A 24,522-nucleotide genomic window follows, 5' to 3' on the forward strand; every position below is an offset into this window, starting at 1 on the left:
GAAGCACCCTCAACACTCGAGATATTCGCCGTGTCTACCAGCGCGATCATCTTTCACGCCCGATCTACCCCGAGGCCGCTGCAGATGATTTAGACGTTACGGACTCGACCCACGACCCATCCACCTTCACGCTATATTTCCGCTGCCAGCGTCTTCGATCTGTCTCGAACTCTGATACTAATTTGTGCTTCCTTCCAGGCCATCATGCATTCCATGAAGCTCCTCTCCGCCATTGCGGCTCTTGGTGTCACCGCCGTCTCTGGTATGCCGTCTTATAATTCGCAGTCGGCGCGTGTACTAATATTGCCCAACAACAGGCGCCGCCACCTGCACCAAGGATGTCAAGGTCACCCAGCCTACTCCCGTGATCGACTGCAAGGTCATTGATGCCAACCTTATCATCGACAAGTCCGTTGCTGGCGAGGTCGTCATTACCGGCCCCGAGGAGATTACTGGCGACTTTATTGCCAACGATGCCTCTAAGATCATCTCCCTGTCGAGCAGTTCCATTACCACCATCGGTGGCAAGCTTTCCCTCGAATCCCTCGAGGCTCTCCAGACTCTCCAGATGGACGCTCTGACCGACGTCGGCGAGCTGAGCTTCATCACTCTCCCCCGTCTCGGCACGCTCGTTTTCGGTACCAAGGGCGTTACTAAGATCAGCTCCATCCGAATCAGCGACACCTACCTCAGCGATCTGAGCGGTCTCAGTGTCGCCGCCGTCGATAGCTTCCAGATTGACAACAACAGGAAGATCACCAGCTTCAACTCGGATCTTGTTAATGTTACCAAGGAACTCCTTATCTTTGACAACGGCAACAACATGGACATCACCATGAACAAGCTCGAGCTCGCTGCCGAGGTCCAGATCTCCAACGCCAAGAACTTCGAAGTTCCCGCCCTTGAGCGCGTTACCAAGAGTCTTAAGTTCACTAGCAACCCTGAGCTGAAGTCTCTGACCTTCCCCAACCTCACCAAGGTCTCCGAGACCATCTCTTTTGTCGACATGAACAAGCTCACCAACATCTCCTTCCCCGTCCTCGAGACCATTGGTGGAGGTCTTGCCATCGAGAACAACACCAAGCTCCTGGCCATTGACGACCTCCCCAAGCTCAAGACTGTTTATGGCGGTATCAGCCTCCGTGGTAACTTTGACACGTAAGATTTTGTTCTAGGCTCGTGTGTTTTGTATTTACTGACATGAAGTCTTTAGCGTCAAGCTCCCCAAGCTTGATACCGTCAGCGGCACTGTCGTCGTCACTTCCACCACCGATATCAAGGAGTTCTGCGAGTTCTTCAAGGATCTCAAGGATGACGGCAAGATCGAGGGCAAGGAGACCTGCACCTGGAACAACCCCGAGGCTAACAAGGGCGGCGACGGTGGCGAGAGCGACACCAAGTCCGGCTCCAGCTCTGATAGCCAGGATGAGGAGGATGCTGCTGGCATCCTCAACGTTAACATGGCCGCTCTGGCCGTTGTTGGTCTTTTCGCTGTTGCTCAGCTGCTGTAAGGAGGACATAGACGAGGCAAAATGGTTCGGTTTTTGGCGTCGTCCCCTGTTCTCATGTTCTTGTTTTTTCTCCAACATATTGTGTTTTGTCATCCTTCGTGAGGCACAAGATGTCTTTCGCGGGGGCAGCAAGTGCGTGCAAAGGATAACCCGTTAGAGCTTAATAATCGACTGTACTTGGACTGAACCTCCTCAACTCGTGCGTGCGCCATCTTTTACTCCCTGAGACCAACTCAGCCATGTTATTATATGACATCTCAAAGCTTGCTTCTGTCCATACTTTCTAAGTGCCATTTCTTTCTGAATTCCGCCTTGTGAATCAAACAAGAAAAACAGTCAGACATTGATTGCGAAGTCCGTTATGAGTGGTAAGGAAGACGTTAGTCTCTGTTTAGCTCTAAGCACTCTCCGCATGGTAATTCGACTATCCGCCAACACTAGGAGATACGCCAATCATTATCTGAACGCAGTCCTAGCACATGGCCCATTGTCTTACATCATTGTTGATTCGCTCATTTCAAGACGAAAAAAGCCTTTGGGTATCATATTATGCATGCTACTGTTGAACCAAGTCCAAAACACAACTCTATCCCAACGCCCATTCAGCAAAACCATCCAGGCCAAGTTCCATGCGCCATGTCTAATCGTACAACCCCTTCTCGAACTTTTCGGTGCTGAAGAATTTGGGGACAATGGCATTGCCGTTAAATACGCGCCCGTCTAATTCGTTTACAGCCTGTAACGTGTTAGCTGATTGGTGGTGAGTGATTTGAGGAATTATCGAATTACCCTGAGCGCAGAAACCTGGTTCGTAAACTTGATAAACACCTTCCTGCTGCCCTGGTCGATATATAGCCTCTCGACACGCCCGTACTGTGTGCCTGTTAGCTTCAATACCATTTTGAGACTGGCGATAATGATCAGTACCTTTTCTCCACACTCTTCTCCAATCTCTTGTCCCAGGCCTTCAGCAATCTCTTCTTCGAGATTGGGCATATTCTCGAGCATGTCGTGTAACACAATCACGTCGCTCATGAGACCAAATTTGCCCGTGTCCTCGACCTTGCGCTTGCCGCCAATGATCTTGCCCTTACCACCAGGTTCTGCCCAACCACCACCATCGGCGTCGGCTTTCTTTCGTCGCTTCTCGACTTGAACACGGAGAGGATTGATGATACCCGATTCATCGGCGCCAAGGCCGGTGCCCTTTGTCCAGCCATACTTGCTCATGAGGCGATGAGCAAAACCCGCTTGTCCTGGTCGGCTTGATCGAGGTGGAGGGTCGCGTTCGAGATCATCAACCGTAGAACCGCCGCCGAGGGCTGGAGGCGGAGAGTATGCGTCTTCTTCACCTTCATCCTTGGGCGCTTCAGGCTGCGTATATCGTACGGGGGCGCGAGATATGGTAGCCGAGTTGGAGGCCGGAGGGGGCGATGGTGGTGGAGCTGATTGAGAAGTCTGTCCTTGAGACATGGCTAACCGGCGCGCAAAGGCGTCATCTCCTGTCGCATCGTCTGGCGGAGGAGCTGGGGGAGATCGCGGGGGAGGGGGAACAGCGGCGTAGGATGCAGGCGGTGCGAATTGAGCTGTAGTTGGGTTAGGCAGGGGGGCAATAGGTCTTCTGTCTTGGTCGAACTTACTAGACGCAACATGTCTCGCATCCTCTTCATCATCTGAAAGGTCGCTCTCGTCGCGCTTCCTCCGATGTCTGTACAGTAGAGCTTTCCATTCTCTGACCTCCATCACCTTTTCGTCGCTGTGCAAGTACTCTTCCACATTTGTTGGGCGCGTAGGGTCGTAAATGTCATCCCAATTAGTTTCGATCTCAGCCTGCTGTTGCCGCTTCTTCTTCTTTTTGCGCCCTCCGCGCTGGCGCTTCTCGCCTGTTCCATATAACCACTCATCTTCTTCTGTCGCTGCCCAGTCTGCAAGAGTGCTTTTTGGTTGCGCAGGAGCTGGAGGGGCGGATGGGGCTGTCGTTTTAGGGGCTGCAGGTTTGGGGAACGCAGTCTTTGGTTTCGTTTGCTTTGCTTGCGGCCGACGAATGGGCTGGAAGCGGAGGGCTGGATCGATAGCCTTTTTAACAGTATTTTCGGAAGAATTGTTATCTGATTGGTTGTAGCGAACGGGCGCCGATGAGATGGTAGCTGAGGCGGAAGATGCGTCTTGAGGGTCGAGGAGGTTTTCGTAAAGCGACAGCCCTCCACGAGGTGGCGGCGGCGGCGGAGGAGCTGCCATGATGTTGAGGCTGGAGGCGATGTGTCCCTTTAGAAGACAGTAGATATCTTGTACGGGAAACACGACTTTCGCCGAATGCCTTTGGCAGCGCACAAGTTTACCGGGGTACCGCACCTATACTGTAAGCAGTTGGTGAGAATGAAGGAAGTTGACCGGGAAGCTATTCATTGTCGCGCAGTTGCGCGTGCCGGGTCAAGCTGTGGCTGAAAGGACTAATGCGCCACATAAGGCGGAAGCTTACCGCAAGCTGCACCTGCAGCTGGGGCAGGCACAACTGGTGCTGCAACTGCCCCTCCATCCCGCCTGAGAATTGGACCCCGCCAACCTGACCTCACGGAACCTTAGGTGCCTGTAGCTTCCATTGCGCAGACGGTGACTGATCGGCCTGAGATTCTTTGTTGTTTACGCCCGATTTCAGCCTTCAAGGTTGATTCTTCTTTCTTCATCCCCCTTCCTTCTTCAGCTCTATACGCGCCGGCTTTCTTCATAACAAGTAGCCATCGCAATCCCTCAATTCACCATCGTGACAAAATTTCTCTACTGTCCAGTCCTAGCGCCAGCCTAGACTGCCGCCTGAGAAAATCATCACCGTTCCAGGTTCCTATCACCGCTCGCCCCCCACTATTCCGACCTTCCTCCTCCATCTCGCGATCGAACAAACACATTCAGCTTGCCTACCGCCCGCCATGGCTGATCTCGCAAGCCGTATCACGAACCCCAACGAAGCGGCCACTGATGCGCCTGCCGAGGCCGCGCCTGCTGCTACCACCGCCGCCGACGAGGCTGGCCAGACCGATGGCACCGTCGAGCAACTCGGTGGCTCTGGCCTCCAGGAGCCTGAATGGGACGTCGAGGTCTCCTTGAGCGAGCTTCAGGACAATGAGGCTACGCCTTTTCACTCCGCCACCACTTGGCAGGATCTCGGACTGTTCGTCGGTACAAACTCCGTCATGCAACCACCGCTAACACCTTCATTCCCAGCCCCGAGGACATTCTCAAGGGCCTCCTCTCCCTGAACTTCCTGAAGCCTTCCAAGGTCCAGGGCAAGTCCCTACCTCTGATGCTCAGCAACCCCCCACGAAACATGCTGGCACAGTCCCAGTCTGGTACCGGCAAGACGGCTGCTTTCGTCACTGCGATATTGTCGCGCGTCGACTTCAGCAGGCCTGAGCAGCCCCAGGCCCTTGCTCTTGCGCCCAGTCGTGAGCTCGCCCGCCAGATCGAGGGTGTCATCAATGCGATCGGCCGTTTCATCCAGAACCTCAAGGTTGCTGCCGCCATTCCTGGAGCCCTACCCCGTGGCGAACCAGTCCGAGCTAGTGTCATCGTTGGAACCCCGGGTACGGTCATGGACATCATCCGGCGCAGACAGCTGGATGTCTCTCAGCTTCGGGTTCTTGTGCTGGATGAGGCCGACAACATGCTGGATCAGCAGGGACTTGGCGATCAGTGCTTGAGAGTCAAGAAGTAAGTCTTGTTTTGATAGGCGCCTTGTTACACGAGTACTGATGGGATGTGTAGCATGCTGCCCAAGGACATCCAGGTCCTCCTCTTTTCCGCCACATTCCCCGAGAATGTCATGAAATATGCTGGCAAGTTTGCGCCTAACGCTCACAGCCTCAAGCTGCAGCGTAGCGAGCTCACTGTCAAGGGCATCTCTCAGATGTTCATTGACTGCCCCGATAATGACATCAAATACGATATTCTCTGCAAGCTTTACGGTCTGATGACCATCGGCCAGTCCGTTATTTTCGTCAAGGTGAGTAGCAATCATATAGTCACTTTCCACAATCGTTAACACAGTCATAGACTCGAGAGAGCGCCAACGAGATTCAGCGACGTATGACCGCGGATGGTCACAAGGTCTCTGCCCTTCACGCCGCTTTCGATGGCTCTGAGCGAGACGAGCTTCTGGCCAAATTCCGCCAGGGAGAGAACAAGGTTCTCATCACCACCAATGTCTTGGCCCGTGGTATCGACGTTTCCAGTGTTTCCATGGTCATCAACTACGACATCCCCATGAAGGGACGAGGTGATAGCGAGCCTGATGCTGAGACCTACCTGCACCGTATCGGTCGAACTGGCCGATTTGGACGTGTCGGTGTCAGCATTAGCTTCGTCTACGACAAGAAGAGTTTCGATGCGTTGAGCCAGATCGCTGCCAACTATGGCATCGACCTGGTCAAGTTGGACACTGACGACTGGGATGAGGCCGAGGATCGAGTCAAGGAAGTCATCAAGAAGAACAGAGCACAGGCTTCCTACGCACCCAGCGCGACTGAGCCCAAGGCGGCTCCCGCGGCTAGCTAGGAGCCTGCGCCTGCCTGGGAGTGGCCCGCGTTGGGGGTTCGCTACAAAATGGGATACAATGGAATGAATCCCGACGTCAAGGTTCATAACCTCTGAACCACGATCGAAGGGCTCGAAACGAGACGGGCCGAGGCGAAATGATTCGCAATGGGGTGTAACAAGCAACCATCTACCTTTCTTGGGCTGCTAGCAACGAACGACGGGGAGTGAAAATGTCCCTGATGACGATGGAGGACGGGTGGATGAGGATGGACTTAGCTACCCTGTGTCTGTAACATTGCAGGTACATGACGAGATACCAAAGAGAAAAGCTGACATTTGCCCAACTCCGTATCGAATCCAATATGACCCATCACGAGTACATTGCTGATTGATCCGTGCCGTGGTGGTTAAGCTACGTATTCTTGGGTTGAGCTGTGAGGACCTCATTCCAAGGTGACTTGGGCATGAAGCGCCGGACGATTCTGTGCTGGCTCGATGAAGCAACCACAAAGGTGATACAATCAATGCCCAGGAGCGCTCCAGCTAGGAAGACCCTCGCCAGATGACGTGGAGTGCATCAGATATCACTCCCACCAGTCTGGAAGCAGGTGTCTCGCAGGTGGGATGTTGTGGGACTTGAGGCCCGCGTTGTTCATGCGCAATTGGTAATATCTCACAGTTCTTAGACGCCGACTGATTGGCAGCCATGTCTTGGGAGATATACCTAAAACGATAAAGCGGAGGAGAGCATCAGAAGCTTGTATATGTACCTAGGTGAGTGGGCGGGGAGTGAGGAGTGAACGGGGCTTTAAAGCTGCTGTTTCTAATCATGCATCACGACTGAAGCTGGTGAATGGTGATACTGGCGCTAGTACCTGCACTGGGCAGACTCCCTGCCTAAGAATTTAGGTACCTGTTAGGTAGGTACTAACATGGATCCTAGGTTGGTGCAGTTGTTGAATCAAATTGAACAATGGGAAGAGTGGCTTTCCACTCTCACGTGCTGGCGCTTGTCGAGGGAGGTTCTTTGTCCATCACTTCACAATCCGTTCTAGAAAGGAGAACCTCAACGATTCACAGCCTCCACTTTCGGGGGATCCAACTCACCGCCATGATGTAGCCGCCATGATGGCGCCCAAGAAATCGTTACCAGCGATAGAGCCTTCGTGTTACAAAGCACGGATTGCGACTTGCGGTGGATGCTGTGGAGGCTAGGCACGGCTTTTGGGATCAGCGGCCCCCCAGGAATGGATACGCGATGCATCGATCAAGCCAGAGTTACTGGAAGCAAAAAGGACCGGCGCCCGCGACAGTGGGTCGGCTGTTGGAGTATCCAGAACGACCATGGACTTTGTCAAAGTGACGACAGCAGTATGTCTGCATTGCTACTAAGTTCAGCACAGTTCATATTGCGTACAGCGCTCCCAACCTCGGCGCCAGCCTTCCTTGCTTCCTTGACAGCGAAGACCGGCGAAGCGGACGAAATGATGCTATCGTACCCAACCAACCTCCGGGTTTTCTTGTTCCCAGCCATACATAATACACCAGCCTCAGCGCGGGATGAGCACCATCCCCCAACCGGACGGGTTGTAGCTAGGACATGTCTGAGAGAGAACATTGACAGTGATGGGCCCAAATCACCCCACCGAGAGAAATGGCAAGACGAGTCGGCCCAATCCCCGAGGCCATCCGATATCGAGATGCATGATGGGTCAACCAGAGGACGCCTTAGAGGCGAGCCACGTTGCACGTCTGGGGAAACTAAACCACTCAGCTGCAGCCGCGGACTCACGACAGGCCAGCAAGGTTTTCGAGATGTCTTCCTCCACCCAGGGCGACCTGGGATGCCCGTACCGGGATGCGCCTGCAGGGAGAGTTGGGTTAGACGGTGTCGATGGTCGACGTTCGACGTGGAGATGGCGGGATGTGCCCCCCCTCAAGGCCCCCTTCGTCCACACTATGAGGCCCCGTCACGACTGAATCCAACCCGAGGCTGCAGCTGGCGGTTGACGGTGTGTGGCCTATCTGCGTCTGACGGTCCTACCTAGGTATCTGGATGTACTGTTACGCACACTGGCGGTGCACCGATGCCTCGCCGCCCAAATGCAATCTCGGCCACCCGATACGACATGAGGGCCGTTAATCACCCGCGCTTGACTCAGGCTTCCTTAGTTGCCATGCTGGCAGGCGGCCCGTCATGCAGGTCCGCACCGATTCTGCCGTTGACTCTAGGTGCTATTGGGCCGCGATATGCCTCATCAGCTTTGCTCTGATGAATCAATGCGTCTCTGTACAACCTCGTCTTGTCGCTCGCCCCGTCAGGCTCGCCTCACAACCCAATTGCCCCGGCGACGTGGCGCCAGCCAGTGCTGGCCATGCGTGGGCCAATTGCGCATGGGCACGACGCAGCGAGCGCTGTAAGCATCCATGGGCCATGGGCCTTGGGCGCCTGTGGCCCATTGCGAGCAGGGGACTGGGCATTGAGCTTAGCCTGTCGGGCTTGCATGCTTTTTTGTCTTTGGCAACCTCTTGTCTCGAGGAAATGGACCCATCCCGCCTCAAGAAATCTCGTTAATGACCTCTCCGGACTTCCCACCCGTTCGCCCGTTATGATCCGAGGCCTGCATCTCGCAAATCATCGTTACTGAGAACCCATCCCTTCTGCCTCGCTTTGCGTCGTCCAATAGCATTTCTTGTCCCTATTTTCCCTGCGTTGTCGTGTCCTGCTGTACGCCGCGTGATACCCCCGACACAGACGCGCCCACCCCCATCCGCCCCCCATTTTCCGTCAACAGACTACTGCGTAGGTACGGTGACAACCTATCCGTCTTGTACAGGCTACAGTTACGGGTACATCCTAGGTAGGCTTGACATCCTTCAGGGTCTGAGAGAGATCTAACGTCCCGCTTGGCGGCCCTACTGCATCTACCCGATCGCCTGACCGGCCCATCTGCAAGCAGCAAGATAATAGAGTCGCTCCCCAGGTTTTTTGAACCTAGACCTTCCCGTGATGTCGGGTGAAGACAAGGGAGAGAAAGTATGGATTCTGGCTACTACGGCTCCTACTATCCTGGTAACAGGACGCATATTGATTGGAACCATGTACAGTTTTCCAATTTCTCAAATATTCAGTACTCAAGACCGGATTTCTCAGACACGGAGGACCAAGAGAGGGACGAGTACCAAGGTGAGTATACTCTGCCATGAGAGGCTTCCTTTGCTGAGTTTTCTCTAGGCGACAATGGATATCCATCATACATGAGGGTGCCAATGGAGGCACCCTCACCTCCACCACAAGCAGCTCTCACCAAGAAGGAGAGGAAGAAGCTGAAGAAGCAACAAGAGAGGGCGGCAGCGGCAGCGGCAGCCGAAGCAGAAGCAGCAGCTTTCGTGCCACCCCCAGCACCAGATCCGCCAGCGGAGGAAACATGGCCTGCACCTGTATCATCATCCAGCAAGAAGAAGAACAAGAAGAGTAAGAAGAAGGACCAAAAGACTCTGTTGCCACCTCCACCAGTTCCCCTGCCTCCACCTGTCGAGAAGGACAAGGAGGAGGAGAAGGTTGAGGAGGCGGAGACGAAGTCAGAGGACCCAGAACCTACAGAGCCAGAAGAGAAGGCCGAGGAGACACCAGCCGCCGAAGAGGAAACACCAGCGGCAGAAGAAGCTCCCAAGGAGGAGGACAAGGACACCGCGAAGGAAGAAGACGCACCAGCCGAAGAAACACCCACCACAGAAGAAACACCAGCTGCCGAACCTGAAGAGACGCCCGACAAAGAGGAGACATCAACAGACGAGGCGTCCAAAGAGGAGACCGCCTCAAAAGAGGTACCCACAGAAGAGACTCCCGCAGAAGACACGTCTAAGGAGGAGGCATCTACAGAAGCCGCGCCCACGGAAGAGGCTCCAAAGGAAGAGGAGTCCAAGGAGGGGGAAGCGTCAACAGAAGAGACAGCGGCCAAAGACGAAGTACCTGCTCCTGAAGAAGCGGCCGCCGAGGACGACAGCACCGCCAAGGCCGAGACTCCTGCAAACGAGGAAAAGGCCCCAGCTGCAGAAGAGACGCCTGCCGAACCCGAGGGGTCAGAAACTCCCAAAGAAGAAGCAGCCGAGAATGACGACGGTGGTGGTGAGGACGAGACTGCAGCTCCTGTGGAGAAGAAGGCCTTGACGAAAAAGGAAAAGAAGAAGAAGAAGGAGAAAGAGAAGAAAGAGAAGGAAAAGAAGGAGAAGGAGGAGAGAGAGAGGAAAGAGAAGGAAAAGAAAGAGAAGGAAAAGAAGGAAAAAGAGAAGAAGGAGAAGGAGAAGAAAGAGAAGGAAAAGAAGGAAAAGGAGAAGAAGGCTGCCGCAAAAGCTGAAAAGTCTCACCACCACAAGTCGAAACACGCACACTCGTCCAAGGACGCAAAATCTTCCGAAGACAAGGCATCTGTCGCCGACGGCAGCGAGACGGCGGAGAGGAGCGCCCCGGCTGCTGATGCAAAGGAGGAGGACAAGGCGGCCGAATCTGATGCGGAGGCCAAACCTGCGGGCGAGGAGTCATCACCAGCGGACGAAGCAGCTCCGGGTAGTGATGCAACGCCAGATGAGGCCAAGGCGTCAGAAGAGGAGAAGCCGGCTGAAGAGCCTGCACCCCCTTCAGAGGAAGCTGCTCCTGACGCAGAGAAGCCTGCTGATGAAGCTAAGCCTGAAGAGTCCGCTGAGGAGTCTCAACCAGCGGGCGACGCCAAGTCCGAGGAAGAGAAGCCCGCGGAGGAGGAAAAGGCTGCTGCATCGGAAGAGAAGTCTCCCGAGTCAGAGGAGTCCCCTGCGGAGGCGGATAAGGGCCCCCAAGAGGAGACCGCCGCTGAAGAAGCGAAGCCTACCGAAGAAGCACCCCCGACTGAAGAGAAGCCTGCTGAAGCAGATGACAAGCCAGCCGAAGCAGACGACAAGCCAGCCGAAGAAGCCCCTACTGTCGAGGCCGCCGCTGAGGAAAAACCAGCTGAAGAAGCTCCCGCCGCGGCTGCCGACAAAGAGCCTGAACCGGCAGAGAAGCCACCTGAAGAACCTGCTGCTGCTGAGGCTACTGATGCTGAAGAGAAGCCTGAACCCGCTGCTGCGGCTGCTGCTACCGATAAGGAGCCTGAACCAGCAGAGGAGAAGCCAGCTGAAGAGCCTGCTGTCGAGGCCGCCGCCGAAGAGAAGCCCGCGGAAGAGGTGCCCGCAGCTGAGGAGAAACCTGCTGAAGCAGAGAAGGCACCTGCTGCTGAGGAAAAGCCTACCGAAGCAGACGACAAGCCTGCTGAGGAGAAGTCGGCCGAAGCAGACGATAAGCCCGGAGCTGAAGAAGCCCCCCCTGCTGTCGAGGCAGCCGCCGAAGAGAAGCCCGCGGAAGAGGCCTCGACTGAGGAGAAACCTGCTGAGCCAGACGATAAGTCAGTCGCAGAGGCACCTGCAGTCGAGGAGAAACCCGCTGAGGAAACACCTGCGGGCGAGGAGAAGTCTGCCGAAGCAGAGGACAAGGCCGTTGAAGAGGCGCCTGCGGGCGAGGAGAAGCCGGCCAACGAAGCTAAACCTGCAGAAGCAGAAAAGCCGGCCGACTTAGACGACAAGCCAGCTGGAGAGGTGCCCTCGGCTGAGGAGAAGCCCACCGAAGCAGAGGCGAAGCCTGCCGAGGAAAGCAAGCCTGTCGAAGCAGAGGAGACACCAGCTGCTGAGGAAAAGCCCGCCGAAGCAGGTGACAAGCCAGCCGAAGAGGTGCCCTCGGCTGAGAAGCCCACCGAAGCAGAGGCGAAGCCTGCCGAGGAAAGCAAGCCTGTCGAAGCTGAAGAGACCCCTGCTGCTGAGGAAAAGCCTGCCGAAGCAGAAAAGCCATCCGAATCAGATGATAAGCCTTCTGAAGAAGCCAGCCCGGTCGAAGCAGAGAAGCCCGTCGAGGAATCTACCCCTGCTGCATTGGAGGAGAAACCTGTCGAAGAACTCAAGGCGACTGAAGCAGATGACGAGACCTCTGAATCAGATGGCAAGCCGGCCGAGGAAGTCAAGCCAGCCGTAGCGGAGGATAAGCCGGCTGAAGAAGCCGCCCCCGCTGAAGCTGATGACAAGTCCACCGAAGAAGCCAAGCCAGCTGAATCAGAGAAACCCGTCGAGGAATCTACCCCTGCCGAAGCAAACGACAAATCCCCTGAGGAAGCTAAGTCTGCTGAATTAGAGGAGAAACCTGCCGAAGATGCTAAGGCAACTGAAGCAGATACCTCTGAATCAGATGACAAGCCTGCCGAGGAAGTTAAACCAGCTGAACCAGAGGAGACGCCTTCTGCGGAAGTCGAACCAGCTGAAGAGAACAAAACCGCCAACGGCACTCCTGAGACCGAGGCCAAGTCTATTGAAGAGATGAAACCCGAAAAGGAGACAGAACAACAACCTGAGGCAACCGAACAGCCTGCCGCAGCCGAGACCAAGAATGCCGAGGAGGAGTCTGCCGAGACTGAGGAGCCTGTCGAACCAGAGCAAACAGAATCCGGTGACAAGGCCGAGAGCGAAGAATCCAAGGCTGGGGACAACGCTACCACAGATGGCAAGACTGCTGGCGATGATTCGGAAGAACAGGCCAAAGAAACCGCGTCTCCCGAAGCAAAAGACGAGGCCGCCTCGACTACTGACGGGAAAGTTACCGAAGAAGAAGCACACGCTACATCGGATGATGACCCCGCTGACAAAAAACCACCTGCTACGGAAGACCAACCTCCTGAAGCAGCTGAAGCGGATGATGGCAAGGCAGCTCAGGAAGCGAAGGCTGCTGATGACGAGAAGGTTGAATCAGAGGTGAAACCCTCAGAGGACGACAAATCCACTGATGGTGAAGATGCTGGTGAGACCGAGAAAGCTGGAACCGCTGAAGCAGAGGAGCCAAAGGCCACCGAAAAGCCTGACGAGACATCAGATTCTGAGTCTGAAGCTGAGTCTGAGGGAAAGGCGGCAACAGCAGAGGCCAAGGAGCCCGAAGCTGAGGTCTCCGCACCCGACGATGATGAGACGAAGGATGCGGACGCAGCCGCTTCTACAGAGGCCGAGACCAACGCCGCCGCCGAAACACCTGCTCAGCCGGAGGATAAGGACAAAGAGGCCCCGGAGACTCCTGCCGAATCAGCGCCGGAGCCGAAGCCAGCAGCTGACGATGCGAAGCCTAAAGAAGAGCTCGACGCCAATGCTGCCTCTGCCTCTGCCGAGAAAAGCGGTGATTCCGATTCTGACAGCGACAACGAAGATGATCAGCCAGTTGCTGAGGCGACACCAGAGTCCAAGCCTGAAGCGCCAAAGGAGGCCCCCTCAGAGGTCCCCGATAGTTCCAAAGCCACAGAAGACTCGGACTCCGCGGATGACGACGCTGAGAAGAATCAGCCCCCAGAAGTATCATCGAAGGCTGAGCCTGAAGAGGCTACTCCTGAAACCCCAACAGAGACGACTGCACCTGCACCGTCCCCCGACTCGGAGAGTGACTCAGAGAGTGACGCTTCAGAGGACAGCCCTGATGCCGACAAGGAGCCAGCCGCTGCAGCCGCAAAGGAGGAATCCGCAGCCCCAACTGAGGAAGCCAAGCCAGAGCCCACAGCAGAAGAGACTCCCAAGCCTTCCGAGACCAAGCCAAAGGAGGAAGCAGAGGGAGAACCGGCTGCTACTGAAACCTCATCTAAAGAGCCTGACGCCGAGAAGGCTCATGATTCCGATAGCGAGGATGACTCCGATGACGAGGAAGCCCCCAAAGCTGTGGAGGAGAAAGCGACGCCCGCTGCCGAGGTCGAGAAAGAGACACCCGCCGAGGCCGAAAAGCCTGGTGCCGACCAAGCCAAGGACTCCGATAGCGATGATGAATCCGATGACGAGGAACCTCCTCAGGCTGGAGACGAGAAAGCGACGCCTGCCCCCGAGGCTGAGAAAGAGGCACCTGCTGAGGTTGAAACGCCGGATGCCAAGAAGGACCAAGATTCTGATAGTGATGACGAATCTGATGGTGAGGATCCTGCTAAGGCGGGAGACGACAAAGCGACTCCTGAGGCTGAGAAAGAGGCACCCGCTCCCGAGGCTGCGAAGCCAGATGCCCAGAACGACGACGACTCTGATAGTGACGACGATTCTGACGACGGGAACGCTTCTAAAGCCGGAAACGACAAGGCGGTTCCCGAGGCCGACAAAGCGACATCTGCTTCTGAGGCTGAGAAAACGGCCCCTGCTCCTGACGTCGAGAAGCCAGATACCGATAAGGCGGAGGATTCTGACAGTGACGACGAATCAAACGACGAACCCCCCCCTGAGGTTGACAACAAGAAAACAACCCCTGATGCTGAAAAGGAGACGCCGACTTCTGAGACCGTCAAGCCAGATGCTGAGGCAGCCTCCAACTCCGACAGTGACGACGAATCTGACGACGAGGCCCCCTCTAAAGCCGAAGATGAGAAGGCAGCACCTGCTCCAGAGGCTACAGAAGCTCCAGAAGAAAAGTCCGAGCCTGCAGCCGAGAAGGAGGCAGAGAGTGTTGCAGACAAGTCCGACACAGACGATGCCGGATCGGAAGCCCCCGCAGAGAAGCCAGCCGAGGTGACTCTTGTTGAGGCCGATGCTGGTGGCGATGCTGGGAAAGCTGCTGAACCGGAGGCACCAAAGGAAATCGCCAAGGACGAGGATGAGGCAAAGGAGCCTGCCGACGAAGCCAAGGAAGAGGCCTCGGCCGCCGAACCTGAATCCGCAAAGCAACCAGACAGTTCTCCAGAGGTTACACCTCAGGCCAGCGATGAGAAGCCCGAGGACACTGCAACCATAGTCGACGAAGAGCCGGCACCAGCTGCTAAGACTACTGCTGCTGACAAGGAGCCCGAGTCACCAGAGGAGAAGCCTGCAGAGGAGAAGCCAGCCGAGGACAAGCCAGTCGAAGAGCCTGCCGCCGAGGAGAAGCCAACCGAAGAAGCTCCCGCTGCTGCAGAGGAGAAGCCATCAGAAGAGGCACCTACGGCTGAGGAGAAGTCGGCCGAGGAGGCACCTACTGCCGAAAAGGCCCCTGTCGTTGAAAAGGAGCCTGAACGGGCCGAGCAGCCTGCTGAAGAAGCTCCTGCTGCAGAGGCTCCGGTAGTGGAAGAGAAGCCAGCTGAAGAACCCACCGCTGACACTGCTGCTGCCGAGGAGAAGTCTGCAGAAGAGAAGCCGGCAGAAGAGGCCCCCTCCGTCGACGAGAAACCAGCCGAAGAACCTGCCACCGAGGCTGCTGCTACCGATAAGGAGGAACCAGCAGAGAAGAAGCCTGCAGAGGAACCCGCTGTTGAGGCTGCTGCCGAGGAGAAGCCCGCGGAAGAGAAACCGTCTGAGGAGGCTGCTGCCGCGGAAACTCCCACCGCCGAGGAGAAACCGGCTGAGGAATCCGATGCTGCTGAGGAGAAGCCGGCTGAGGAGAAAGCAACTGAAGAACCCGCTGCTGAGGCTGCTGCCACCGAGAAAGAGCCTGAACCGGCAGAGAAGCCAGCTGAAGAACCCGCTGCTGCTGAGGCTACTGCTGCTGAAGAGAAGCCTGAACCTGCTACTGAGGCTGCTGTTGAAGAGAAACCAGCTGAGGAGAAGCCAGCCGAAGAAACTCCCGCTGCTGAACCGGCAGAGAAGCCCGCAGAAGAGTCTCCTGCTGAGACCGCCGCTGAGGAGAAGCCAGCAGAAGAGGCTCCTGCCGCTGAGGTAACCACTGAAGAGAAACCTGCTGAGGAGGCCCCCGCTACTGAGGAGAAGCCCGCGGAGGAGAAGCCAGCTGAAGAACCCGCTGCAGAGGCTTCTGCTACCGAGAAGGAGCCCGAACCAGCTGAGGAGAAGTCCATCGAAGAGGCACCTGTTGTTGTTGCCGCCGCTGCTGAGGAAAAGGCTACTGAAGATTCTCCGGCTGCCGAAGAGAAACCTGCCGAGGAGGCACCCGCTGCTGTCGCCGACAAGGAGCCTGAACCAGCAGAGAAGCCAGCTGAAGAGGCTCCCGTTACTGAGACTGCTACTGAGGAGAAGCCAGCTGAGGAGAAGCCAGTCGAAGAGCCTGCTGCTGAGGAGAAGTCAGCAGAGGAGCAGCCAGTCGAAGAAGCTCCCGCTGCTGAGGCTGCTACCGAGGCTGCTACCGAGGAGAAACCAGTAGAGGAGAAGCCAGCTGAGGAGGCCCCCGCTGCTGAGAAGGCGGAACCTGAAGAAGCGCCTTCAACTGACGACAAACCCGAGGAACAGGCCACGCCCACCGCCGTCGAGACAACTGAAGAAGCGCCCGCAGCTGAATCTAAGGCAGAAGAAGAGGCCAAGGCAGTTGAAGAGGAACCCGCTGACGAAAAACCGGCTGCTGAAGCCAAGCCAGAGGAGGATTCCAAACCTGCTGACGACAAACCAGAGGAAGAAACCGCAGCACCCGAGGAGAAGCCCGACGACAACGCTAAACCAGCCGAGGAAACATCCGCAGCCGAAGAAAAGCCCAGCGAGGAAGCACCTGCGGCTCCAGCTGATGAGGCCAAGGAAGAGGTTGCGACTGAACAGCCCGCCGAGGAGGCTCCCGCAACGGAGGAGGCAGCCAGAGCTGCCCCCGAAGATCCACCAGCTGAAGATGCGACAACTGCTCCAGCCGAAGACGCCAAACCGGCTGAAGAAGCACCTTCCACTGATGAAAAACCAGCTGATGACGTGAAGGCCCCTGATGAAGAGGAGAAACCTGCCGAAGAGACTGTTGCACGCGCAGCAGAGACAGACGACAAGCCGGAAGAACAGGAACCTCCCGCACCAGAGGCAGATGCCAAACCTGCCGAGGAAGCATCTGCTGAAGAAGCACCTGCTCCAGAGCCTGAAGACGCCGCTACCAAGTCGCCTCCCGAGCCTGAAGCAGAAAAGGCCGCCGAAGCCGAGAAGAAAGATGACGAAAAAGCTAGAGCAGAGGCAGAGGCAGAGGCCAAGGCCAAGGAAGAAGAAGAGAGCAAAGATACTCTTGGTCCGATTCCAGGCGAAAAGAAGCAGGCGAAAAAAGGTGAGGAACGACATTCATTAAACGATACCCCTTTTGATTTTCCGCAACGTTTGGGACTCCCCGCTACGGAGTTACAAGAAGATATGGATCACGGAGTTTTGGAGTTACTTTCAGACGATACCCAGGGACAGCGAGAATTACCACCCAACGAGGATGATACAGAACTCACACCTATCGCTCATGATTCGAGCCAGCCGCAGATTGTTGAAGCGGCCGACGAGCGCGATGGAGCCAGCGAGGCGAAATCGCTTGCTCCGTCTTGCACAGAAGATGATCAAACTATCACAGAAATCACGATGCCAGGGTTACACGAGCCGAGTTCGGGCCAGAATACGAACATTGGAGTAGCGGAGGATCCCACGCGTCCAGAGCCAAAGGCCGAGGTTCTGGGCGACGTTGAGGAGCCGCTGGTGACGAGAGACACTCTGGGCCAAGATGGTTCTCGTCAAGATGGTGAGGAGACGAATGGGCAGGCTGAGGAGCAAGTTGCCATAGAAACTTGTCCGGCAGCGAAGCTTACCCCAGAAAGTGGCGATGACGCCAAGCAGCAGTTGCCGAATGAGCCCTCAGACCCAGCGCCAGAAAGCCAAGAAGCGGCTGTCAAGGCTCCCGAGCATGTCGTTCCAGTTGTCGCCAAAGAGCCAGATTCGGTCGCAGAAGCAGATGGCGCCGATCTGGCTGTCAGCCACGCCGTCTCAGAAGCCAATGATGGTGTCGAAGTCCCCGCACCTCAGAATCATGGTGCCACAGACCAATCAACGGAAGCCGTGGAGAGAGAGGCCGCTGAGGCTGGGGCTGAGCCTGTAAACATTTACATGGAATCACCAACCACACCTGAAGCACACGCCAAAGAGCCAGCTGATGATGCTCACGATGGCAACGCGCAGACTGATGGAATGGACGCCAACTCACCAATTCCCGTTGCCAATAACTCGTCTGCATCACAACTGGGCGACAGAGAGCTGCCACTTGAGCAGCCCGAAACCCCAGCTGTGCTGACCTCTGACACCGATGCAGAGACTCAGATGCCCAAGACTGGCGTCTCTGACCTCGAAGTAGAGGGAGACACGGCAAACCTCCCCAGCGTCTCCCGCCCATCTGCAGCTGTTAGCATGCAAACTGAAGAGGATGAGAAAGCAGGCTCAGAGGCGGAGGGACCGGCATCACTCTCTGAAACTGCCGGCCGACCTTCAAGCCCCATTGATGTGGTTGCTGCGAAATCCGGGACAACCGACGCTTCCGATCCCGAAACTATCGACCAACAAGCGATATCACCGGAGGTTGCACAAGACTCGGACACTCCAGCTGCGGCCTCTGTAAGCACCAATGTTCCCGACTCAGATTCGGAAGAGGAACAGCAGATGACTGGCAAGGAGGAGGCTCAGGATCCTGTGTCTCTTGGAGTTCGACTTGAAGAGGAAACAAAACCTGCCGAAATTGGACCTCAAGTTGAGAGAACACCAGCTTTAGAACCAACACAGGAAGTGTCCATGTTGGGACTATTGCAAGCTCTCCCTACCGCTGATACCACACTGCACGAGCCCAAAATCCTCGACACTGATTTCGAGAGCGTACTGCAGACGCCGGGAGAGATACCCCAAGACCGCGCAGTTTTGCATCTGGAGCCTGAGCAGACCGAGGCCATTGATGACGACTTCAAGTCAGGTTCCACAGAGCCTGAGTTGTCGCCGCCAGCCGTAGGGTCTCAGTTCGAAGAGCCCGTTGCGTTCGATGACAAGCTAGAGGAAGGACAGCAAACAACCGAGGATCTATCTCGCGATACCAAGGGCACAGACCAGGAGGTCCAGGAACCGCTGACCTCTGTGTCGAAGCCCGAGGAGAAGGATGATGACGCACTGCCACCCGTTGAAGTTCTCTCGCGCTCTCATTCTTCTCTTAGTGGCACCGACGCGGAGGAACCGAGACACCTTGGACCAACGGAAGAAGCTTCAGGCCAGCCACCAGAGCAACTGAAGTCCATTTACCGGGCCAGTTCCCCAGATATGACAATTGACGACACTGAGGGAGTGTCCCACCCCAAGAACCTACCGCACTCCCCGACAGCCTCGACAGTCTCTGAAGCCGACGAAGACATCCTTGGCACTAAAGAAGCCGAAACTTTCGACCTCGAGCAGCAGACCGTTGCCTCCAGGCCTGCATCACCTGAAAGCACCCCTGGAGACCGTGGGATCTTCGATCTTGGCGCACATAGCGATGACAAATCCTCTCATGAAGATAAGTCCGCTCCAGCAGCCCATACCGAGCTCGTGTCAGAAGAACTTGAGGGTGGAGAGAAGGCTAGCCAACAAAACGATGCCATGCCTGAGCTCGAGAAAGCTACAGCTTCTTTCGAATCTGGGGAATCGGATTCTGAGTCGGAGAATGACGAGCCACACGAAACCGAGACCCGTGATGCGGGAGTGCTGAGCCCTTCAAGCCCCGCGGAGCCGGCGACTAAGCCCGGTACCGCTTCACCCTACTCGTCAGGACCTGAATCCGCCCTGGACAAGGCTCTCGCTCAAGATAGCCTTGGCACTGACGAGCTCACTGTTGGCGTGTATTCTGAGTCAGCCCACCCCTCTAGAGCTTCTACTCCAGATGCTGGCATCGAACGTGGTGTCGCTGGTGACGGACAGGCCCCCGGTTCCGAGCCGCGCCAAACTTCCGTTCACCTACCAGACTCTTCTCCAGGTGAGGTCGAAGCAGCAGAGATCGCCTCTCGAGCTGTTGATGCACCTGCTGTTGAACCCGAGCACTTGAGCCGTTCTGTCTCCCCTGCGAGCCATCAAGAACCTACTGCCCTGCCGATTTCTGAAAGTGAATATCTGGGAGATACTCAGACAACCGGGGATCTTGACGTGTCGGAGCTGAAAGATCACGAAACGTCCAGATCTCCAACTCCCAATATCGTCGCTCGGACTGTAGAGCCCCAGGAACCGCTCCCAGCAACTGATGAGCTTCATGACACTGAATCGAGCCCGGCACTGAAGACTTCCGCTGCCCCTGGCATTCCAGAGCTACCTTCCCATGAGGACTCTGAAGAGGACGAAACTGAAGCTCCTGTGCCACCTGTTGCATCCACACAGGGTGACATGAGTCGGGAGAAGGATGAGCTTGACACTGTTGGAGAAGAGGCCCCGGCCCAGAAAGCCATCGATGTAACAGCGGCAGTTGCCTCAGAAGAGGGATCTGATGTTGAATCGCACGCATCCAGCTCGGAGCCTCCGTCACCAACCTCCAGGACTCTCCACGTCATCATTCCACAAGATGCACGAGAGACCCCCCGACCTCGCCAGGTGAGTTCTCCGGAGCTCGAGCCCTCTTCTCGTACTCTTGAGGATGAGGAGGTCGACGGTGGTTCCGACTCGAGCGACGAGATCCAATCCCTTCTGCTCGAACTCTTGGAGTCGGTTGCGGATGGACCTATTGACGAGGACGATTCCGACCACGATGAGCATGTGTCTGGGCCAGTTTCGCCAAAAACACCAGCTCGTGATCTCCGAGAGAGGGCACTAGCTGGCGACGAGTCACCTTCACCTCTGTTCTATCGCGATTCGCCAGTCGCGATGCTCAGCCCAGCCCATTTTGAGCCCACAGGCGGCGTCGAGAGAAGATCTCTGCTGGGCCTTGACGAGGCAGGAAGCCCGTCGAGGTCTTCATCGCCTGACACCATCATTGAGGTGGCGCATGATCAGCCGGATCTCTCAGAGGAGCCACCAACCGTCGAACCGTTAAGCCCTACAAAAACCAAAGGCGCCATCGGCCCAGATGTTGCTGGTCTTGACACGGCTGATGGTGTTGCTCCAAGAGGCGCCCTCAGCGAGTCTGAAGACTCAGATGATGAATCAGATTTCGTTGTCCTTGGCCCATCTGATGCCCCGGCACCTGGGCTTCAGGGCCGCCAGGACTCCACAGAGATGAGAGACACGTCTCTACCTGCTCATGCAGGAGCTGAGGCTGATACCAAACCTGTGGAAGTGATACCATCTGAAGACGAAAGCGACTCTGAACACGAGCCTCATACCGAAAGACCGCCTCAGACTCGAGATCTCCCGTCAGCTGCTCCCTCGACCGGTGTAGCACCGGTACCAGCACCAGCTGCTTTAGCACCTGAAGCTGTGGCTCAGCCTTCTCAAGCCCAGGAACCTGAGTGGGACAGCAGCAGCTGCTCAGAGGACGAGGAATACAACACTGCGGTTGAAGATCCTTACCCAGAAAGCCGATCTCTGCATTCAATGCAGCCTCAACAAGATGTTGGTGAGCACAACACACTGCCCGGTGTCGGTACTCGTGATATGGATGACGATGAAGACTCGGATCAGGAGCCAACCCCTGAGGCCAAGCCAAGAGAGGCGGCCGAGCTGCAGCCAATATCTCCAAGCTCCGAGGTTGCGACAGAACATGAGGCAAAGCCAATGGAGCTACTTCAATCCGAAGCATCCAAGCCGCCGAGGGTGGTGCAGATCCCCCCGCGAGACAAGGGCAAAGCAGTCGAGATTGCACGAGACAGCCCCAAGAGACCGAGCCCCGTCTTGCGAACAGGCCTCGGGGCTGCAGCCGTGGCTTCTGGGCTTGCTGCCGCCCGAGAGGCAAAGGGCGAACGGGCCGTTGCAAGGCCCTCTCGTGCCGAGCCTCCCCGAACGTTCTTGACGCAGCAGCAACGGCCTCGAAGGTCGCTGAGGATACGCCCTGGCACCGAGATCTACACAAAGGACCCTATCTTCATGCCCGTTACCAGCCGGGTATCTGAAGCCAGACCTGTGCCGCGACCCTTCCCTCTACAGGTTGAAGGCGAACCGTCTAGAACACCGGTGCGTCCTATGCTCAGACACCGTACTTTCGAGACCCAGGGCGAGTCATCAAAAGCAGCAGCACACAGAGCCCAGAGGCCTCGCTCTCTCGACGCCAAGGGCGAATCGCCCAGAGCTGCTGTGCAGGTGTCCCCTAGGCCTCGCTCCCTCGAGATCCAAGGCGCATCCTCAAGAGCGGCCGCACCAGTAGCAACCAGACCTCGTTCTTTCCAGGCCGAAGGCGAGTCGACAATGGCCCCTGTTCCTGTGCGGCCAGAGCTCAGGCATCCTGCCACTACCATCGAGGAGGGACTGAGGAGGAGAGATGTTGCTCACTCAGGTCCCTCCTCACCCACCGAGCATGAAGGCATAAGGCCTCCAACCCCTGGCATCGTGATACCTGACACAGATATGATCGACTTACAGCGAGCCCATACCCTCCGGCGGAAGCGCAAGATGTCGATCCAGCGTGCAGAGGACACTGTAGCTGCCGCGGTAGTCATCTATGCGGCCGCCGAGGCGCTGAGCCCTCCCAGCAGCCCCCCACCGCTGCTCAGGCAGCATCAAGAAGAAGAAGAATATGATGATGATGATGATGCATACCTACCTAATCTGGAACATCAGATGACAGCGGATCCCGAGAACTCCTACTTCCCAGTTTCTTCATCACCACGGAGGAGCTTCGAGGATGCGCTCGAGGAACTCTACACGTCCGATGCTGACTGGTTTGCAGACGACAGGAGCAGAGAATCTGACTCGTCGCGCAGCGATAGAGACAGAGACAGACATCACAGGCGCCGACGCTCGCACCGCTCGCACCACTCTAGCAGGAGCCGTGACGAGGAGGGCAAAGAACACAGATCGAGCCGTGGTGAGGACGACAAGAGAGCCCACCGGTCTCGGGATGAAGATGAGGGTCGGCGCCGTCGCAGGTCTCATCGGGATCGGGATGAAGAGGGTCGATCTTCTCGCAGACACCGTGATGACGAAGAACCACGATCTCGTGGATCACGTGGTGAAGGCGAGGCCAGGGTACGGAGCTCACGAGGTGCTGAAGAGCCCAAGCCCCGTAGCTATCGCCGGGAGGAGGAGCCACGATCGCGTGGTTCCCGTGCTCCCGTCGAGGAGTCTTCCTCGCGTGCTCTGCCCCGTGAAGAGGAGCCGCGAGAGCGTACGAGGCGATCATCGCACGGTTCCCACTCTCACCGCCGTTACAGACCCGATAGCGCCGGGTCAGGCACCCCGGGCACGCCTCCCAGAACTCCCAGGAGAGACAGTGGATTCTCTGCCGAAGGCAGTTCTGGTAGCTCTGGCCGCAGACGCCGCACGCCTGATGAACAGGCGGCCCACGACAAGCGAAAGGCGGAGCGGGCAGAGCGGCGCGCAAAGGAGAAGGAACCTGAGCGGAAGCGTGAGCCTTCACGCCTCCGAGAAGCCCCCAGGGAGGCCCAGGAGGCCCAGGAGGTCAAGGGCAAGGAACCAGAGGCCGAGCCGGAGCGGAGACATCGTCGCTCGCGGAGACACAGCCACTCTGGGCGACCTCGGCCTGATGACATTAGGGACCGCCCCTCAACAGCAGAGCGAGAGGAGTCGGTTGCGCCTGCACCTGCGCCTAGGAGGAGGTTCTTCGGCATCAAGACTTCAGATAACCCGCCGCCTGCACGCGAGGAGCCTGCTGTGGCGGAACCAATTAGAGAACGAGCGAAGGAGTCTCCTCCCGTTGAAGAAGCGCCCAAGCGGACAAGGTCCAAGTACAGACGTCCTCGGGAGTCGATGGATGAAGCACGCCCTCGGTCGCGTCGTACACGCGATGAGCCAGCACCTGAATCTCCCCGAGACCGAGATGCCCGTCCATCCAGGCACGTCAGGATGGACACGGAGGACTCGCGACGCAAAGCTCGACATGAGGAGCGGCGCAAGGCGCAAGCCAAGGAGGAGGAGAAGAAGAAGCCAGGAGGCATCAAGGGTGCATTCAAGAAGCTGTTTGGCAGCTAATGAGCGCGCGGCGCGGCTGGCTGCGTTGTATTTTTTCATGAAGAGCAACCATTGTATCATGTGTGACGATAGGAACGAGTTTGTTGAGATGGTGTTTTTGTATTTGTTACCTGGGATCACGACAGAACTGTTGCAGGTTGGGTGATGTTTGCATTTGCGAGGGCGGGCAGATTGAGAGTTATTTTGCTGCATATTGATTGAGTCCGCATAACCTAATTTATTTGTCTTGTTTCCTTTGAAATGGTATCCATTGCCTTGAAGTAGTTGGCCATGGAAAACGGCGTGGCTAATGTGAATACCTCGAGATACTTGTCATTGACCAGACGTGGTGTTGAGACCATGTATAGCCGAATACTGTAAACTCTATAATTCTCCTCTGACGTCCATAACTGGGCAGCCTCTTTATTCTCCCGTGTATCGCCATTCTTTCAACTCCAGCGTGGCCTCAACTCGAAGGACAAGTGGTCTTGTTGAGGACCATGACATCAAGGCCAGCCGGCCTCACTCGGAGGAGGAGAAACCATGATTAATGAGGGCCATTGTTTGCCATTTGGCTTCTCAAGGCAGACATAAAGAGCGTGTCTTTTCCTCTCAGATCTGTTCAAGCAGACTCGACAGACTCCTCCAGAACTCGTCCTCACAAGTCGTCTTCTGCTCTCCCCCCCTCCTCTCCTCTCTTCCCCATCTTGCCCAA

The 24,522-nt window shown here is 56.4% G+C and overlaps 4 protein-coding genes across 4 annotated transcripts; 3 read left to right on the forward strand and 1 right to left on the reverse strand.

Annotated features, from left to right (window-relative positions):
* Positions 1–204: 204 nt before the first annotated feature.
* On the forward strand, positions 205–1,511 carry NCS57_00751300 (uncharacterized protein; the record flags this gene model as incomplete). The annotated part of the gene is made up of 3 exons (XM_053057360.1): positions 205–262; positions 318–1,158; positions 1,214–1,511. The coding sequence occupies 3 exons, from the start codon at positions 205–207 to the stop codon at positions 1,509–1,511; spliced, it is 1,197 nt and encodes a 398-aa protein (XP_052913555.1).
* Positions 1,512–2,151: 640 nt separating this feature from the next.
* NCS57_00751400 (uncharacterized protein) lies at positions 2,152–3,749 on the reverse strand (the record flags this gene model as incomplete). The annotated part of the gene is made up of 4 exons (XM_053057361.1): positions 2,152–2,247; positions 2,301–2,384; positions 2,439–3,097; positions 3,152–3,749. 4 exons carry the CDS (start codon positions 3,747–3,749, stop codon positions 2,152–2,154), a joined length of 1,437 nt encoding a protein of 478 aa, XP_052913556.1.
* A 686-nt stretch (positions 3,750–4,435) lies between these two features.
* Positions 4,436–6,059, forward strand: NCS57_00751500 (uncharacterized protein; the record flags this gene model as incomplete). Its single annotated transcript, XM_053057362.1, has 4 exons — positions 4,436–4,677; positions 4,731–5,216; positions 5,271–5,508; positions 5,559–6,059. 4 exons carry the CDS (start codon positions 4,436–4,438, stop codon positions 6,057–6,059), a joined length of 1,467 nt encoding a protein of 488 aa, XP_052913557.1.
* Positions 6,060–9,080: 3,021 nt separating this feature from the next.
* Positions 9,081–23,828, forward strand: NCS57_00751600 (uncharacterized protein; the record flags this gene model as incomplete). The annotated part of the gene is made up of 2 exons (XM_053057363.1): positions 9,081–9,228; positions 9,277–23,828. The coding sequence occupies 2 exons, from the start codon at positions 9,081–9,083 to the stop codon at positions 23,826–23,828; spliced, it is 14,700 nt and encodes a 4,899-aa protein (XP_052913558.1).
* Between the last annotated feature and the right edge of the window lie 694 nt (positions 23,829–24,522).

This window comes from Fusarium keratoplasticum, chromosome 5 (genome assembly GCF_025433545.1).
Source record: "Fusarium keratoplasticum isolate Fu6.1 chromosome 5, whole genome shotgun sequence".
NCBI classification, from domain to species: Eukaryota; Fungi; Ascomycota; class Sordariomycetes; order Hypocreales; family Nectriaceae; genus Fusarium; species Fusarium keratoplasticum.